Raw genomic sequence first — 20,059 nt, forward strand, 5'->3', positions numbered from 1 at the left:
AAACCATATTATACTGGATCCTGAAAGCTAAGTAGATCAGTAGGTTTCTTCTTAAATATTATGAGTTAAAAAAAAAATTAAGTCCATATGTATGCTGAATACCTAACACAAGGCCAGCAGGTTCCTAAGATGTAAGAAAGCCTCAGGCTGAGAGCCAGAGATGAGGAAGAGAAGGAGGGGAGTAAAAGCCAAAGCCAAGCTTAGACTATTTAAAATCCTACTTGAGGCAGCTCTGGGTCCAGGACAGAGGAAGCTCTTTCTTTGTCCTCTCTCTAAGGCCTGGGCCCACTTCTTATTCCTAGGACTCAACCTTCAGGTCATTTTTCAACACTGTTCACATGAGGAAATAGTCTAAATTCTAAATGAAGCAGGTTAAGCTGTAGACGTTCCCATTACTTCAACAACACTGGCAAAAGAAAATCAATAACAGTAAAATAAAAAATGAAAATAGTAAGTATTATTTTGCATTCGTGTAACTCCCCACCTAAGACAATATAAAGAGTAAATGCCAGAACTGAGACTGTTCTTCCTATTCAAGGAAACTAGTGTTAGGATATGGCAAGAGCCTCAGTTAATGAGGTGGTTGTAAGAACTGCTGTCTTACCCAGCTGGTTCTTCATCCCCATGAGCACGGAGTTCATGTGCGCTTTGGATGCATAGAGCTTGCTCACGGCCTTCCTTGACCTGATCATCTCCTTGGCCAGAACCACACAGACATCCTTCTGACCCTTCTTGGCAGCATCTTTCACAGATCGTTTCACTTTTTCTTCTTCTCTTTGGATATCTAAATTTAGAACAGAACACAAAACACCAAAAGATTAAGGGTAAACCAGGAGATGGCATCACTGACTCAATGGATGAGTTTGAGCAAACTTGGGGAGATACTGAAGGACAGCGAAGCCTGGCGTGCAGCATTCCATGGGGTTGCAAGGAGTTGGACATGACTTAGTGACTGAAGAACAAGGAGATTTACTAGCACTGAAATCTGTTCTCATTGTGATCTAAATGTGTCAAGTAGGAAACAGGAGGATATAAACCAAATAAAAATAATAAATTATTTCTAATATTATTTCCAATATCACATTAAAGCAATATAAGTTAAACAGAAAAATAAATCCTATTACACCAGACAAAATTTCAAGACTGCTTTTGCAAGCCCAATCTAACGTCTGTTGGTACTGGTATTAAGGAACCTGCAACTTAAGGAAAGCCTGAACATGCTAAAAGTATTACAAAACAGCGTGATGACTTACTGACATACATCATGAAATGATCATGGTAAGTTTAGTTAACATCCATCATCTCATACAGATACAAAACACAGAAAAACATTTCTTCCTTGTGATAAGAACTCAGGATTTACTCTCTTAACAGCTTTCATATATAACATACAGCAGTATTAATTATATTTATCCTGTCATACATGACATCCCTAGTGCTTATTTATCTTATACTGGAAGTTGGTACCTTTTGACCACCTTCATCCAATTCTCACTCCCTGCAAACTCGACCTCTGGTGACCACAGATCTTATCTCTTTTTCTATGAATTTGCTTGTTTGTGGTTTTTTGAACTATAAGTGACCTATAGCACTATGATAGGTCCTGGTGCACAGCAGAGTGATTTGGTGTTTCTGTACATTACAAAATGATCACCACAAGTCTAGTTACCACCCATCATCATAAAAGATATATTATTATTATTGATTATATCTCCCACTCTGTACATTTCATCCCTGTGATTCATTTATTTTGTAACTGGAAGTTTGTACCTCGTGATCTCCCTTATCTGTTTCACTCATTCCCCTGCACCCCTCCCTCTGACCACCGTTTGCTCTCTGCTTCAATAACTGTTTCTGTTTTGCTATGTTTGTTCATTTGTTGTTTTTTAGATTCCACATATATGTGAAATCACATAGTGTTTTCTTTGTCTCATTTCACTTAGCATAATTCCCTTGAGGTCCATCATGCTGTCACAAACAACAAGATTTCATTCCTTTTTATTACTGAGTAATATTCTAGCATATATATGTATACACATACAACATCATTAGCTATTCATCTATCATGGGTACTGAGGTTGCTTTCATATCTTGGCTACTGTGAGTAATGCTGCAGTAAACATAGGGATGAATATATCATTCCAAATTAGTGTCTTTGTTTCCTTTGGGAAAATACCCAGACATGTAACTGCTGCATTATATGGTAGTTCTAGTTTTTTGAAGAACCTCCGTGCTGTTTTCCAGTTGCTACACCAATTTACGTTTCCATCAATATTGCACAAGGGTTCCCCATTCTCCCCATCCCAATCCAACAATTTTTATTTGTTGTCGTTTTAATAATAGCCATTTTTCACAGGTGTGAGATAGTGTCTCACTCTGGTTTTGATTTGCATTTTCCTGATGATTAGTGATGCTGAGCATCTTTTCATTTGTTTGTTGGCCATCTGTATGTCTTCTTTGGAAAAATGCCTATTCAGGTTCTCTGCCCATTTTTAAAATCAGTTTTATTGCCTATTTGAGGTTTTTTATGTTTCTATATAACTTTGAGATTATTTGTTCAGTGAAAAATGCCATTGGAATTCTAATAGGTACTGAAATCAATCTATAGATGACTTTGAGTAGTATGGTTATTTTAACAATATTAATTCTTCAAACTCATTCACATGGTATAGTTGTTTGTGTCATTTTCAGTTTATTTCATCAACATCTTACAGTATTCTGAATACAAGTTTTTTACCTCCTTCATTTGATTTACTCCTAGGCACTTTATTCTCTTTGATGCAATTGTAAATGGAATTGTTTTCTTAACTTCTCTTTCTGATGGTTTGTTGTAAAAAAACATAAGATTTCTCTATATTAATTTTGTATCCTACAACTTTATTGAATTCATTTATTACTTCTAATAATTATTTGGTGGTGTCTTTAGGGTTTTCTATACATAGTATCATGTCATCTTCAAAAAGTAACAGTTCTTCTTCCTTGCCAGTTTGGATCATTTTATATCTTTTTCTTGTCTGATTGTGTGGCTAGGACTTCCAAGGCTATGTTATATAAAGAGCGCAAAAGTGGGCCACCCTTGTCTTGTTCCTGATCTTAGAGGAAATGCCTTCTTTCAGCTTTTCACTCTTGAATATGACGTTGGCTGTAGGCTTGTCATATAGCCTTTATTATGTTGAGTGATGTACCTTCTCTAGTCCCTTTGTTGAGTTTTACATCATAAATGGATGTTGAATTATGTCAAAAGTTTTTTCTGTATTTATTGAGAGGACTGTATGATTTTTATTCTTCAGTTTATTAACGTGGTATATCACAACGTATAATTTGCATAAACTGAACCATCCTTGCGTCCTTGGGATAAAATGCCACTTGATCATGGAGTATAATCCTTTTCAATGTACTGGTTAATTTGGTTGCTAATATTTTGTTGGGAATTTTTGCATCTATGTTCATCAGTGATACTGGCCTGTATTTTTCTATTTTGTGTGTGATATCTTTGGTTTTGACATCAGGGTGACGCTGGCCTCAAAGAATGAGTTTGGAAGTTTTCTTTCCTATTCAAATTTTTGGAATAGTTTGAGGACAGATGTAAACTCTTCTTTAAATATTTGGTAGAATTCACCCATGAGACCATTTGGTCCTCAACTTCTGTTTCTTGGGAGTTGTTTTCTTGCTGATTTAATTTCATTACTGGTAATAGGTCTATTCATATTTTTTATTTCTTCTTGATTCAATCTTGGAAGACTCTATTTCTAAAAATTCACCCATTTCTTCTAGTAATCTGTCCATAGTAATCTCCTATAATTCTTTGTATTTCTCTAGTGTCAATTTTAAGTTCTACTTTTTCCTTTCTGATTTTATTTTATCTACTAGGCCCTCTCTTTTTCTTGACGAGTCTAGCTATGGACTTTTAAATTTTGTTTATCTTCTCAAAGAACCACCTTTTACTTTCACTGATCCTTTCTAATGTTCTTTAACTTTTTCTATTTCATTTATTTTTTCTCTGATCTTCTTTATTCATTCCTCCTACTAACTGGGTTTGCAAGTTATTTATCCTAGTTCCTTTATTTGAAATTTTTTTCTTATTACCTGTGGTAGGCTTATATTGCTATAAACTTCCCTCAGAACTGCTTTTGCTGTATGCCATAGATTCTGGATTGCTGTGTTTCCATTTTCACTTGACTCCACATAATTATTTTTTTCTTTTCTTTTGCTGCACTGCATGGCTTGTGGGATCTTACTTCCTCAACCAGGGATCAAACCTGGGCCCTAGGCGGGAAGAGTACAGAGTCCAAAACACTGGACTGCCAGGGAGTTCCCTGACTCTAAGTATTTTTTGGTTTCCTCTTTGAGTTCTTCAGTAACCCACTGGCTTTTGGGTAGCATACTGTTTAGTCTCTATGAGTTTGTGTTTGCAGTTTTTTCCCCTTTGTAGTTGATTTCTCACAGTATTGCAGTCTCATAGCATTGTAGTTAGAAAAGATGGTTGATAGTCTTTTGATCTTGTTTTGTGGTCCACTGTGTGATTTATCCTGGAGAATGTTCCATGTGTACCTGAAAAGAATATGTATTCTGCTGCTTTTGGATGGAATGTTCTGTAAATATCCAATAGGGTTTGAAATAAAGAGGTGTGAATTTCCAATTTTGTTCTTTTTCAATGTTTATTTTTTTTGCTCTCTGGAATCCCTTGAGATCCCATATGAAGTTTAGGACAGATCTTTTTCCATTTCTTCAAAAAACTTTATTGGGATTTTGATAAGGATTGCATTGACTCTATAGATCACACTGAGTGCTACGACATCTTAACAGTTAATTATTCTAATCCATGAATATAGGATGTCTTCCCATGTATTTATGCCTTTAATTTCTTTCAGCAATATCTTATAGCTTTCATCATAAGCCTTTCACCTCCTAGGTTAAGGTAATTCCTAAGTATTTTATTTTTGGTACTATTATAAATGGCACTGTTTTCTTAATTTTCTTTTCCAGCTACTAGCATACAGAATAATACAACTGATTTTTGTTTTGTATCTTGCTACTTTGCTAAATTCATTTACTAGTTCTAATAGTTGGGTTGTGAAATCTTTAGGGTTTTATACATGTAAGATCACATTACTGGCAAACAGATAATTTAACTTCTTCATCCACAATTTGAAAATCTATCCTGGATAATGTACCTTGTGCACTTAAGAATGTATATTCTGTTGTTGTTGCATTGAATATTCTATATATTGTTGGGGGCCAGAGTGAGGTACTCCGCCCATGGCAAAGGTCATGAGGAAGGAGGCTCGACATACGCAAAGGCGGGATCGAGCCTCAGGAGTCCCCCTGGAACTCCTCGAGCATCTACCCCCATAACCAGAGCCTGCCTACTTTACTACTTTGTGCTCTTACCTACACCTCTGACTTTACGGGGGGCTGTCCCCCACCACCTCTTTCGGAGAAGGAGTTAACCTAGAGCTCCAGTCAATAAAAACTCTTGGGTGTGACAAGAGTGTTTTAACCTACAAACTCCTCTGAAGGTTCTCTAGCCTGCCTGACAGGCTCCTCCGGCCACATGTGATTGCTCACAGCCTCCCAACCGTGAGAGGCACAAGATGCTTTAAACCCTCTAAAAACAGGTTCTTTAGAGAAGTTAGAAAACTATAAGTATAAGTATAGTGGGCTGATTAGAAATTGTATTGGTGAAGGGTTTTTCATTTGTTGAGCCAATGTTTGTTGCTAAGTCTCCATATCCCCTGCCCTTACACACATTAATGAATATAGAGAATTAACCTTTGATATTAATCACGTTAGACCTTAGGCTAAGTAAATTCTTTCCTTAACTAAAACCCACTACACCCTCACCCTGTAGGAATGTAACTTTATTTGGGTGGCGTCTGTTTTGAGAATAATCAGCCCTGGAGAAATAAGTGTCCTGATTGACTGACCGCTGTCACAAGGAGAGGGTCGTAAATTGTCAGCAGGCCCCCCTGGCCAGAAGATGATGTAACACCCCTAAGACCTCTGTATACATTTGTGTGAAGCACCTGACTTTAATAAAAGTCAGGACTGCTGTCCCCACGTGACTTTTGTATAACATCTTAGTGTATAAAAACAGACTCTGGAAAATAAAGAATTGGGATCAGTTTCTCGAAATACTGGTCTCCCCATGTCGCTCTCTCTCTCTCACTCTGGTTGAGTCTCCATCTGGAGCGCGGAACCCACCATGCTTACTAATTATGCCTGGGCTTCTAAGATCCGACCGGGGAGGCCTCAGTGTCTCCTCTCCTTCGGGAGAACGGAAGGACGCCTGCGGCCTACGTAAGTGGTGCAAGCTTCTTGTCTTGAAGTTTTATTGGTCCCCCGCGTAAACCAAGCTACTCAGCCTCTTTTCTCCACTGAATTTCCCTACTGAGCTATCCTCATTCTATCACTCTTTATATCTTTAATTAACGTTTAATTAAGCAATTATTTCCTGATCTTCGCCGATGCCGTCTCTCCTTCGAATACCCTGGATCAGCCGGGGCTGGTCCCCGGCAATATACGTCTCTTGGATCTAGTTGATTGTTGTGTTGTTCAAGTCATCTTTGATCCTTACTAATTTGTCTGATTGTTATATATTCACTTTTGGAAATGAGTTATATTAAAGTCTTCAACTACTGTTGTAGAATCTACTTTCCTTCATATATTTTAACCATGTGTCATTAGGTGCATAGACGTACGTAACTGTTACATCTTATTGTGTTAAAATATAATGTCCTTCTTTGACTCTTATAATCTTTTCTGATTTAAAGTTTATCTTATATTAGTACAGCAACCTCCATCCTTTAAGTTACTATTTCCATGGCATATCTTTTTTCCTTTCTTTCACTTTCAAAACCTATTTGTATCTTTGGATCTAAAGTGAATCTCTTATATACAGGACACACTAGGGTCATTTTCTCCCATTCTGCCAAGATCTATTTTTGATTGGAGAATTTAATTTATTTACATTTAAAGTAATTAATATGGGAAGGAAATCTTTAAAAAAGAGGAGATATATGTATACATATAATATACATAATATACAATATGTATACATTGTATACATATATGTATACAATGTTGTGTTAGTTTCTGTACAGCAAAAACTAACACAACATTGTAAAGCAACTATATGCCAACAAAAATTAATTTAAAAAAAGTAATTACTGATGAGCAGGAGCTTAATTCTTCCATTTTGCCTCTTTTGTCTGTAGGTCTTATAGTTTTTTAACTTTGATTTCCTACATTATCTTCTTCTGTGCTTATGTGTCTTATTTCAAGTTCCTTTTCATTTGCTTTTGAGTATAATTTACAGCTACTTTCTTTGTGATTATCATGGTAAATGCACTTAATATACTAATGTGATAACACTAATTTGAATTTATATGAGCTTAACTTTAATATTATACAAAAACTTTACTTCTTTACAGTTTTGTCTGCACCCCCATTCAGTTACTAATGTCACAAAAGTACATCTTTCTGCACTATATGTTACAAAATAAAGCCTAACATATTTTTAAATGCACAAGTTTCCTAAATCATGTGAAAACAAAAAATGAAGTTACAAACCAAACTTACAAAAATATTAGCTTTCAAAATTGCCCATGTATTTATCTTTAATGGAGATATTTATTTTTTCATTATAGCTTCAAGTTACTATCTATTGTAACTATCTACAGTAACAGTTTGTTACTATCTATCAACCTGAAGGACATGCTTTAGCATTTCTTGCCAGGCAGGTCTAGTGATAACAAACCCAATGAGCTTTCGTTTAAGTAGGACGGTCCCTCCTTTGTTTTGCTGGATATAGGATTCTTGATATACAGGTATCTTCTTCCAGCACTTTAAATATATAAACTCACTTCCTTCTGGCGCTCAATATTTCTGATGAGAAATCTGTTGAAAGTCTTATTCAGGATCCCTTGTATGTGACAAGCCATTTCTTGCTGCTTTAAACATTCACCCCTTGTCTTTCTATAGTTTGATTATAATATGCCTTGGCATGGGCCTCTTGAGTTTATTCCACCTTAGAGTGTGTGGAGCTTCTTGGGTGGTTATATTCACATTTTTCATGAAATATGTTAAGTTTTTATCTTTATTTCCTCAAATAATCTCTTTGCACCTTCTCTCTTTCCTTTCCTTCTGGGACATCCACAATGTGTATGCTGCCCCAACTGATGGTTTCCAACAGGTCCCTTAGGCTCTGTTTGCTTCATTTTTTTTTTCCTTCTGTTCCTCAGGCTTGACCCTTTCAATTGTACTATTTTCAAGTTCATTAATTCTTCTGCCTGCTCAACTCTGCTTCTGAATAACTCTAGAAATTTTTTCATTGAATATTATATTTTCCAAGTGCATAATTTCTTTTTGCTTCTTGTTCATGTTTTCTGTCTCTTTACTGATACTTCCATTTTGCTTATTATCATTTTCTTGACTTTGTTCCACCTTACTTTAGTTCTTTGCATGTCTTTAAGATGGTTGTTTTAAAGTCTTGTTTAGTAAATCTGTCAATCTGGTCTTTATCAGGGAAGTTTTCTGTTCATTCCTTTCAATGGTCCATACTTCCCTGTTTTTTTTGATACCTTGTGATCTTGTTGCTATTTTGAAAACTGGACATTTAAGCTTTTTAAGATGATAACTCTGGAAATTAGATTTTCCTACTTCCCCAGGGTTTAACAGGCTTTTTTGTTTGGTTTTATTGCTGTAGGGTATCTCTGTACTGAGTTCATCCTGAGATGTAAACTTAGCCTTTTCAGGTCTTTTCAGAACCTGTGTATTTCCCTGGGCATGCACAGTGACCACCTATATTCCTCAGTACATGTGGTTGCTTCTCTTTGTTATTTTTAAAATATTTTATTTATTTGGCCATACCAAGTCTTAGTGGTGGCATGTGGGATCTACTTCCATGACCAGAGATCAAACCCAGGCCCTCTGCAGTGGAAGTACAGTGTCTAAGCCACTGGACCACCAGGGAAGTCCCTGTGGTTGTTTCTGATTGTCTTAGTCCTTGATGTCAGGGATGTAAAATGGTACAGTGCTGTGGAAAATGCTATCATGGCTAAAATTAGTATCTAAAATTAAATACAGAATTAATTACCACTTGACCAATCTTTCCCTCTCCTAATGCCCACCACCCCCCCCAAATTTATTTAAATACAGAATTAATTACCATGTGACCAATCCTTCCCTCTCCTAAACCTTCCTCACCACCCAGCAACCACAAGTCTGTTCTCTATCTCTGAGTCTGTTTCTGTCTCATAGTTATGTTCATTTGTATCATAGCTTACATTCCACATATAACTGATATCCTATGTACATAAACTGATGAATGCAAACCATTTAAAAATATACAGTTCATTGATATCAAGTACACTTACACTGTTGTACAGCCATCACCACTATGTCCTGAACTTTCCCTCCATCTCATGTTGAAACTCTGTTCACATTAACAGTGACTCTCCATTTTTCCTTCTTCACATTCCCTGGTAATCACTATTCTGCTTTCTTCTCTATAAATTAGACTCAGTGTAATCAGAGTATTTGTCCCATTGTGTCTGGCTTATTTTACTTCATAATGCTTTCATGACTCATTTATGTGCTAGCATGTATCAGAATTTCCTTCTTTTTAAAGACTGAATAAATATCCCATTGTATGTATATACTTCATTTTGTTTATGTATTCATCTGTCAGTAGAAATTTGGGTTATTTATACCTTCTGCTATTGAGAATTATGCTGTTATGAACATGAGTGTACAATTTATTTAATCTGACTTCCATAAAACCATTTCTTTATAATAGGAAGAAGTTTATTTAGGTGTTTTTTTTTTAAACGCTTAAAACAACAAAAATTTATTCTTTAATTCTGGTGAACAGAAGTCTAAAATCAAAGTATTGTTGGACTTCCCTGATGGTATAGTGAATAAGAACCCACCCGCCAGTGCAGGGGACATGGGTTTGACCCATGGTCCAGGAAGATTTCACATGCCACAGAGCAACTAAAGCCTGTTCACAACAACTACTGAGCTCACCCTAGGGCCCATGAGCCATAACTACTGAGTCAGTGTGCCACAGCTAATGAAGCCTGCATGATCTAGAGCCCACACTCGGCAACTGCTGAGCCCGCCTGCCACAATTACTGAAGTCCATGCGCCCAGAGCCTGTGCTGCACAAGAGAAACCACTGCAGAGAAGCCTGCTCACGACAACTAGAGAAAGCCCACGCCCAGCAACAAAGACCCAGAGCAACCACAAATAAATATATAATAAAATCAAGGTGTTGGAAAAGCTGCATTTCTTCTGGAAGCTTCAAGAAAGAATCCATTTCCTTGCCTTTTCTAGTTTCTAGAGGTCAAATGCATTCCTTAGCTTATGTCTTCTTCCTTCATCTTCAAAGCAAACCATTCCACCATCTGGTTCTGTGGTCACAACTCCTTTCCTCAACATACTGCTTCCCTTTTATAAGGACTCTTGTGATTACAATGGGCCCACCCAGAGAACCCAGGATAATCTCCCCATCTCAAGATCTCTAATCAAATGTGCAAGTTCCTTTTTGCCATGTAAGGTAACATATTCACAGGTTCTGGGTATTAGGACATGGACATCTTTGGGAGGCCATTATTCTATCATAGAACGTGAGCACCTGCTTTGTTTCCAACACGAACCTAGACTCTAGGATATCAGAGCTGAATGAACATGGTCCCTTCCCCTTGAATAGCTGAATTTCAGGCTCCAGGAAAGATTTACTTCTTTTAAAATGTAAAGTTTCTTTGAGTTGATTATATCTTATTTTTCTTATAATTAGAAAGCAAATAATTAGAGCTATAAATAATATAAACTATGTTTTCTGCATGTAGATTCAGCTTATTTTTATGAACTAATGCAAAATACAGCAACAGGATAAGAGACATAAAATAGTAATTTACCTCTTATTTGCCTGTCAACAACTCTCATTTCCTTTCTTATCTTCAATGACCATTCATTGACCTGGGAAAAATTTTAGAAAAGGAATTATAAGAGAAGCCAATTTTACATTTAATCCTGACACAATCTAGAAACAAAATAAGCTTATTTTGAAAGAAACTGCCTTGGGGCCAAATTCTATTTTTTTTTAGTCTTTTTATTCATAGTACATAGAATTCTCAAACTATTCAAAGATTCCTATTCTGAAGGCAGTATGAAGCACTTTGTACAAAATCTCTGAGAGAGTTCAACACCCTGCAGGTATATACAATTTTTCAAGAGGTACATGGGGATAGAAAGGTTTTATGGGCAACAGATTTTTTTATTTCTATACATAATTATTTTAAAAACTGCTGTACCTGTGTCATAAAAGTTCACCTTTTCTTTCTTCCCTTTAACAATTACACCACTTCATTTTACAGAAGAAATATTTCTCCAGCCTCCATGTCTTTTACTATGATAGATTTCCCTGAGAGGCAAAAACCTCTGAAGCACTTAACATAGAGCCAACTAGAAATACTGGTGTAGGTGTTGAGAAAGTAGTGAATGACTCATGATTGCCACATTTTTACGCATTTTTCCCTAGTCCTTCAATTTCAAAAATGAAGGAAAATCATTTATCAGTTGATAAATCATTAAAACTAAACTTTACATTAAATCAATATGTGCTTTCTGGCATATGATCCAGAAGTTCAAAGAACTATGTGATGCTGATGTACAAAATCCTTTCCACTACCATCTACTTATTAATATTAACAATGTTTCCCAACGTTCAAGTCTAATAAAACATAAAATAGGACTTTCTTCTAGTTGAGGCACCTCACAATGAAGATCTCTTGTCTACACCAGTGTCATGTCATCCAAGGGCCCCTGGCACCTGGCACAGATCTTCAGACACAAGAAGATGGCCATAGTCACGGCACACTGCAAAGAGGGCAACAGTCTCTGTAGGTGAATGGGTTACCCCCAGAGTTGATCCACCCATGCACAGCTATAATACAAGCTCCCAGCAACGGTTCTACTTCTTGGGAAGGAGCAATTAGCTGGCATGGACCTCAGTGTCCATGTGAAGGGTGGTGGTCACATACCCCAGATTTTTGCAATCTACCAGTTCACCTTCAAAGCCCTGGTGATCTTACTGTCAGAAATATGTAGATAGGTTTCCAAAAAAAAAGATCAAAGACATCCTCAACCAAGATGAGGACACTGAACACTGCTAATAGCTGCAAATTCAAAAGTCTGGAGACCCTGGTGCCCACGATTACTACCAGAAATTCTACCAATCATGACGATCAGGGTTAACCTTTATAATAAACAATGGTTGTGGGATTTAAGGTCAAAAATAAAAATAAAACAGGAATGGAATTGATGCTGAACCCTTTAGCACTTATCCATGGATACATGAACTAAACGGCACTAAAAAATTCATACCCTTAGGATGAATTGTCAATAAATTTTATTTATAATGACTTTAAAACCACTATTTAACAAAATCTATAAAATATTTATTATACAACAACTCTAATTCCCAAATGAAATATTAAAGAACTTAAAACTGCATAGTTATACAATTTAAAAAGTTAATGTTAGGTTTATATGTTTTTTAAAGTGAAAATCACATAGCACACAGCCATTTTAAAATGTATAATTCAGTGGCATTTAGTGCCTTCACTTTATTTGAAAACCAACTCCCTCTAGTCTCAGAACTTTTTCAGTGTGTCAGAAGAACACACTATACCCTATAAATAATCTTCCCCTATGACCACCCTCCTTCCCATTCTCTGGTGACTACTAATTTGCTATTCTAATCTTTTGATATGCTTATTTGGAATATTTAATATAAAATAAATCATAGAATATGCAGTCTTTCATGTCTGGCTTCTTTCATTTAGTATAGTGGTTTTGAGGTTCCTCCATGTTGTAGCACGTATCAATACGTCAGTCCTTTTTATGGCTGAATAATATTGCATGGTATGTACATACAACACCACTTATTTAGCCATTCATCTACTGATGAACATTTGGGTTGGTTTCATTTTCTGGTGAATAGTGCTGCTATGAACAAACACAAGTATTTGTTTGAGTAACTATTTTCAATTCTTTTGGGTATACACATAGGAGTGGAATTGCTGGGTCACGTGATAATTTTGGTCACCTGAGGCAAACAGCCGACTCACTGGAAAAGTCCCTGATGCTGGGGAAGACCAAGGACAGAAGGAGAAGAGGGCATCCAAGAACGAGATGGTTGGATGGCATCACCCATGCAATGGACATGAACTTGGACAAACTTCTGGAGATGGTGAGGGACAGGGAGGCCTGGCATGCTGCAGTCCATGGGGTCGCAAAAGAGTCGGACATGACTGGGTGACTGAACAAAAAACGTTAATTCTATTTATATTTTTGAGAAACTCCAAAACTCTTTTTCAAAGGGGCTTCACCATTTTACATTCCCACAAGCAATGTACAAAGGTTCCTACTTCTCCATGTCCTTGTCAACACTTGTTATTTTTCAACTGTTTAATTACAGCAAATCTGCTGAAACTATTGAAAGAGTATCTCACTGTGAATTTGATTTGCATTTCCTTAATAACCAATGAAGCTGAATACCTTTTCATGTGCTTGTTGGCCATTTGTTTCAATGTATCTCCCATGGAGAAATGTCTGTTAATGTCTTCTATCCATTTTTAAGTTCAGTTGCCTTTTTATTGTTGAGTGTATGAATTTTTTATATATTCTGATAGTAGATCCTCACTGGACATATAATTTGCAAATATTTTCTCCCATTCCACAGGTCATCTTTTCCACTTTCTTGATAATGTCCTTTGGTGCACAACGGCACTAATTCTGAGAAATTCCAATTTGTCTTTCTTCTGTTGCTTGTGCTTCTGGTGTTATAACAAAAGAATCCACTGTCAGATATGAGGTCATGAAGACTCACCCTTACATTTTTTTCTAAGAGTTTTATAGTTTTAGGTCAAAGACTTTAATTTAGGTCTTTGATCCATTTTGAGTTAATCTCTGTGTATGGAGTGAGATAAGAGCTCAGCTTCATTTCTTTACATGTGGATACCCACTTGTCACAGACCTTTTATTGAAGAGACAATCTTTCACTGAATGATCCTGGCACTCTTACAGAAAATCAACTGGCCACAGGTGTATGGTTTTACTTCTGGAGTCTCAATCCTATTCTACTGACTGATCTATATATCTAACCTTATGCTAATTGCACACTATTTTAATTACAGTAGCTTTATAGTAAGTTTTGTAGTTATGAACTATGAGTCCTTCAAATTTGTTTTTCTTTTGCAGTATGGCTTTGGCTATTTGGAATTTGTTGTATTCCATATGAATTTGAAGCTCAACTTCTCCATTTCTCCAAGAAAGACATTTGGAATTTTGATAGGCACTGCACTGAATCTGCAGATCACTTTTGGAAGTACTGACACTTTCACAACATTAAGTCTTGCAATCTATAAACTTGGGATTTCTTCTTGCAACTTTTTTGCAATTTTCAGTGTATAAATGTTTTGCTTCTTTGGTTACATTTATTCCTCGTATTTTATCCTTTTGGATACTACTGTAAATGAAATTTCAAAATTTCCTTTTTTAGATTTTTCACTGTGAGTGTAAAAAACACAACTGATTTTTTAAAATACCTTGAAACCTGCAACTCTGTTGAATCACCTACAACTAATTTTCTGGTGCATCAGGAATCTTTAGAGTGCTCTATTTGTGGAATCATGTTATCAACAAATTAACAGGTTTACTTCTTATAAGTGTGGATGCCTTTTATTTTTTTCTCTTGCCCAACTGCACTGGCTAGGGCTTCTAATGCAATGTTGATTAGTAGTAGCAAAGCTGGTATCTCTGTCTTGCTCCTGATCTTATGGGAAAAGTTTTCAATCTTTCACAATTTATAACGTATAACTAAGTATCATGTTAGCTGCAAATTTTTATAAATGACCTTTATCATGTTAGGAAAGTTTCCTTCTATTCCTAGTTTTCTGAGTATTTTTATCATAAAAAGTATGTACATACTTTTGTTCTAAGTATAATAAATTATTTTAAGCATAGAAGTATTACTTTAGGAGAAATCTATGGGAGAAAGTACAATGTAAAAAAAAAAAGAAATTCCCCTTTCAAGGAGAAAGAAAATAAAAATGTCTGAAATAAAAATGTCTGATTATAAATGAACATTCCTGCTAAGTCACTTCAGTCGTGTCCGACTGTGTGACCCCAGGGACGGCAGCCCACTGGGGTTACTCCCGTCCCTGGGATTCTCCAGGCAAGAACACTGGAGTGGGTTGCCATTTCCTTCTCCAAATAAATGAACATTGACAGGTATCAAATCACTGTGATACACTTTTAAAAGAGTAATTCAACATTTCCATATAAACACAACATTTACAATATACCAAAACCTCTCTTGATATAATTTGACAGATGGAACAGAGAGCAAATAAGTAAGGATATAGCTGACCTAATCAGAACTATCAATCAACTTGATCTAGTTAACATTTACAGAATATTCTAACAACAGAATGCATACACTTCTCAAGCTTTCAGGCAAACACTTCTCAAGACAGACCTCTTTCTGGGCCATAATGCACATACTCCAACAATTTAAAAAAACAGAAATCATACAAACTGTGTTATGAGACCATGATGGAATGAAGCTAGAAATCAGTACCAGAAAAATCCCCAAATATTTGGAGATTAAACACCATAAATATAAATAACAGATGGGTCAAAGAAAAAGTCTCAATAGAAATCTAAAATTATTTTGAATTAAATGAAAGTGAAAATAAATACTACTTATGAAAATGTACAGGATGCAGCAAAAGCATTAGGAAATTAATTTATGGCATTAAATGCATGTATTAGAAAACAAGAGATCTAACCATCAATAACATAAGATTCCACCTTAGGAAACGAAAGAAAGAATAGAAATTTAAGCATCAAGCAAGCAGAAGAAAAGAAATTAAAAAATTAAGAGAAGCAATGAAATTGAAGAGAGGAGAGTAACACAAAATCAATGAAGCCAAAAATTTGGGCTCTTTAAACAGATCAGTAAAATAAATAAGCCTTTAGCCAAACTAACAAAGAAAAAAAAAGAGAAGACAAGTTTACCAATATCAGAAGTACAAAAGGGGTCATCAGCTAATGAGTCCATGGAGAATAAAAAATGAAAGAATATTACGAACAATTCTATGCTCACAAGTTTAGTAAATTAGATGAAAGGGACCAACTACTTGAAAGCCTACTAAAATCCATATGAGAAGTAGATTATCTGAATAGGCCTATCATTATTAAAACAATTGAATCAGTAGTTAATAACTTGCCAACAAAGAAAGTAACAGGCCCAGACAGTTTCACTGCTGAATTCTACCAGACTTATGGAAGAAATACCAGTTCTCTACAAAATCTTCAAGAAAATATGAGGGAATACTTCTTAACTCATTCTATGAGGCTAGCATAATCCTAGTATCAGAACAAGATAAAGACATTACAAGAAGGGAAAACTACAGACCAGTATATATCATGAATGCAAAAATACTCAACAAAATGTTAGCAAATTGAATGCAAAATTATATAAAAAGAATTATAAACCATAACCAAGTGTGATTTATTCTAGGTAGGCAAGGCTGGTTCAACATTCAAAAATTGGCCACCATAATCCACTACACATCAATAGATAAGAAAAATCATATGCATTGACATGAAAAAACCATTTGACAATATTCTATATACACAATAAAAACTCTCCGTGAATGATCTCTGTTTGTTTCCAAGGCAAACCATTCAATACCACAGCAACCCAAGTCTATGCCCCGACGAGTAATGCTGAAGAAGTTGAAGTTCAATGGTTCTATGAGGACCTACAAGAACTTCTAGAACTAACACCCAAAAAAGATGTCCTTTTCATTATAGGGGACTGGAATGCAAAAGTAAGAAGTCAAGAGCTACCTGGAATAACAGGCAAATTTGGCCTTGGAGTACAGAATGAAGCAGGGCAAGGACTAATAGAGTTTTGCCAAGAGAACGCACCACTCATAGCAAACACCCTCTTCCAATAACACAGGAGAAGACTCTACACATGGACATCACCAGATGGTCAATACCAAAATCAGACTGACTACATTCTTTGCAGCCAAAAATGGAGAAGTTCTATACAGTCAGCAAAAACTATAAAGAGACTGGGAATTGACTGTGGCTCAGATCATGAACTCCTTATTGCCAAATTCAGACTTAAACTGAAGAAAGTAGGGAAATCCACTAGACCATTCAGGTATGACCTAAATCAAATCCCTTACGATTATACATTGGAAATGAAAAACAGATTCAAGGGATTAGATCTGATAGAGTCCCTGAAGAATTATGGACGGATGTTTGTGACACTGTACAGGAGGCAGGACCATCCCCAATAAAAAGAAATGCAAAAAGGCAAAATGGTTGTCTGAGGAGGCTTTACAAATAGCTGTGAATAGAAGAGAAGTGAAAGGCAAAGGAGAAAAGGAAAGATATACCCATTTGAATGCACAGTTCCAAAGAATAGCAAGGAGAGATAAGAAAGCCTTCCTCAGTGATCAATGCAAAGAAATACAGGAAAACAATAGAAGGGGAAAGATTAGAGATTTCTTCAAGAAAATTAGTGATACCAAGGGAACCTTTCATGCAAAGCAGAAGATATTAAGAAGACGTGGCAAGAATACACAGAAGAACTGTACGAAAAAGATCTTCATGACCCAGATAATCATGATGGTGTGATCACTCACCTAAGGCCAGACATCCTGGAATGTGAAGTCAAGTGGGCCTTAGGAAGAATCACTACAAACAAAGCTAGTGGAGGTGATGGAATTCCAGTTAAGCTATTTCAAATCCTAAAAGATGATGCTGTGAAAGTGCTGCACTCAATATGCCAGCAAATTTGGAAAACTCAGCAGTGCCCACAGGACTGGAAAAGGTCAGTTTTCATTCCAATCCCAAAGAAAGGCAATGCCAAAGAATGCTCAAACTACCACACAACTGCACTCATCTCACATGCTAGCAAAGTACTGCTCAAAATTCTCCAACCCAGGCTTCAATAGTAAGTGAACCGTGAACTTCCAGATGTTCAAGCTGGATTTAGAAAAGGCAGAGGAACCAGATATCAAATTGCCAACATCTGATGGATCATTGAAAAAATGACAGAGTTCCAGAAAAACATCTACTTCTGCTTTATTGACTATGCCAAAGCCTTTGACTGTGTGGATCACAACAAACTGGAAAATTCTTCAAGAGATGGGAATACCAGACCACCTTACCTGCCTCCTGAGAAATCTGTATGCAGGTCAAGAAGCAACAGTTAGAACTGAACATGAACAATAGACTGGTTCCAAATCGGGAAAGGAGTACATCAAGGCTGTATATTGTCATCCTGCTTATTTAACATATATACAGAGTACATCATGAGAAACGCTGGGCTGGATGAAGCACAAGCTGGAATTAAGACTGCTGGGAGAAATATCAATAACCTCAGATATGCAGATGACACCACCCTTATGGCACGAAGTGAAGAAGAACTAAAGAGTGTCTTGATGAAAGTGAAAGGAGAGAGTGAAAAGCTGGCTTAAAGTTCAACATTCAGAAAACGAAGATGATGGCATCTGGTCCCATCACTTCATGGCAAATAGATGGGGAAACAAGGGGAACAGTGACAGACTATTTTGGGGGGCTCCAAAATCACTGCCAATAGTGACTGCAGCCATGAAATTAAAAGATGCTTGCTCCTTGAAAGAAAAGTTATGACCAACCTAGACAGCACCTTAAAAAGCAGAAACATTACTTTGCTGACAATGGTCCATCTAGTCAAAGTTTTGGTTTTTCCAGTAGTCATGTATGGATGTAAGAGTTGGGCTATAAAGAAACCTAAGCACCGAAGAATTGATGCTTTTGAATTGTGGTGTTGGAGAAGACTCTTGAGAGTCCCTTGGACAGCAAGGAGATTCAACCAGTCCATCCTAAAGGAAATCAGTCCAGAATACTCATTGGAAGGACTGATGCTGAAGCTGAAACTCCAATACTTTGGCCACCTGATGTGAAGAACTGACTCATTTGAAAAGACCCTGATGCTGGAAAAGACTGAAGGCCAGAGGAGAAGGGGATGACAGAGGATGAGATCGTTGGATGGCATCACCAACTCGATGGACAGGAGTTTGAGTAAACTCCAGGAGTTGGTGATTGACAGGGAAGCCTGGCATACTGCAGTCCATGGGATTGCAAAGAGTCTGACACAACTGAGTGACTAAACTGAATTATAAACCTGAATAAAATGAAAATCCCTCAATTTAACTTTTAAAAAACTGCAGCTTCCTCCACCCCAAACTATAGGTAACAATATAACCAAGGGCAAGAAATTAGAAGCCTTCCCTGCTAATATCAGGAACAAGGCAAGGATATAATTTCTGTCTAATCCTATTCAATGTGTAATGAAGTCCTAGCTAGCACAATAAGAAAAGGAAATAAAAGGTATACAAATTTGGGACAAAACAATTAAAGTGATATTTTCTGTTGATTCTTTGGGTTGGATATATATATATACATACACATACATATATCCAAAAAAATCACCAGGGACTCCAAGAACTAACAAGCAAATACAGCAGGGTCATAGGGCATAAGGTTAATACACAAAAGTTAACCACTTTCAAATACACAGTAATAAGTGATCAGAAAATTTAAAAACATTTAGCAGAGCACCAAAGAAAACAATAAAACACTTGGGTATAAATTAACAATATGTATAGGATCTACCAGTAGAAAACCACAAAACACTAATGAAAGGAAAAAAAAACATATAAATAAATGGAGAGATATTCCATGTTCATGTATTAGAAGACTGAACATTAAGATATCAGTTCTTTCCAACTTCATTTGTAGATTCAATGCAATCTCAATCAAATCACCAAAGTCTATTTTGTAGATATCAACAAACTGATTTAAAAGTTTATATGGAAAGGCAAATGCCCTGATAAAAGTGAAGAGAAACAAAGCTGGAAGATGCCCTATTACCCAATTTCAAGACTTAATATAAAGCTACAGTATTCGAGCTTCCCTGATG

General features: G+C 36.3%; 1 protein-coding gene across 2 annotated transcripts in view; it reads right to left on the bottom strand.

Annotated features, from left to right (window-relative positions):
* CHMP3 (charged multivesicular body protein 3) overlaps positions 1-20,059 on the bottom strand; it is a 41,638-nt gene that overhangs the window by 16,561 nt on the left and 5,018 nt on the right. Inside the window, exons 2-3 of one of the 2 annotated variants that reach the window (XM_086326609.1) lie at positions 10,923-10,983; positions 605-784 (exon numbers count right to left, since the gene is read on the bottom strand). In XM_086326609.1, the coding sequence (XP_086182735.1) occupies positions 605-784; positions 10,923-10,983 (241 nt within the window). The remainder of the gene's footprint in view (positions 1-604; positions 785-10,922; positions 10,984-20,059) is intronic. The other variant, XM_086326610.1, reaches the window with a different exon arrangement.

Source organism: Bos grunniens, chromosome 11 (genome assembly GCF_055505025.1).
Source record: "Bos grunniens cultivar Pamir isolate PY7600 chromosome 11, Bosgru_T2T1.0, whole genome shotgun sequence".
NCBI classification, from domain to species: domain Eukaryota; kingdom Metazoa; phylum Chordata; class Mammalia; order Artiodactyla; family Bovidae; genus Bos; species Bos grunniens.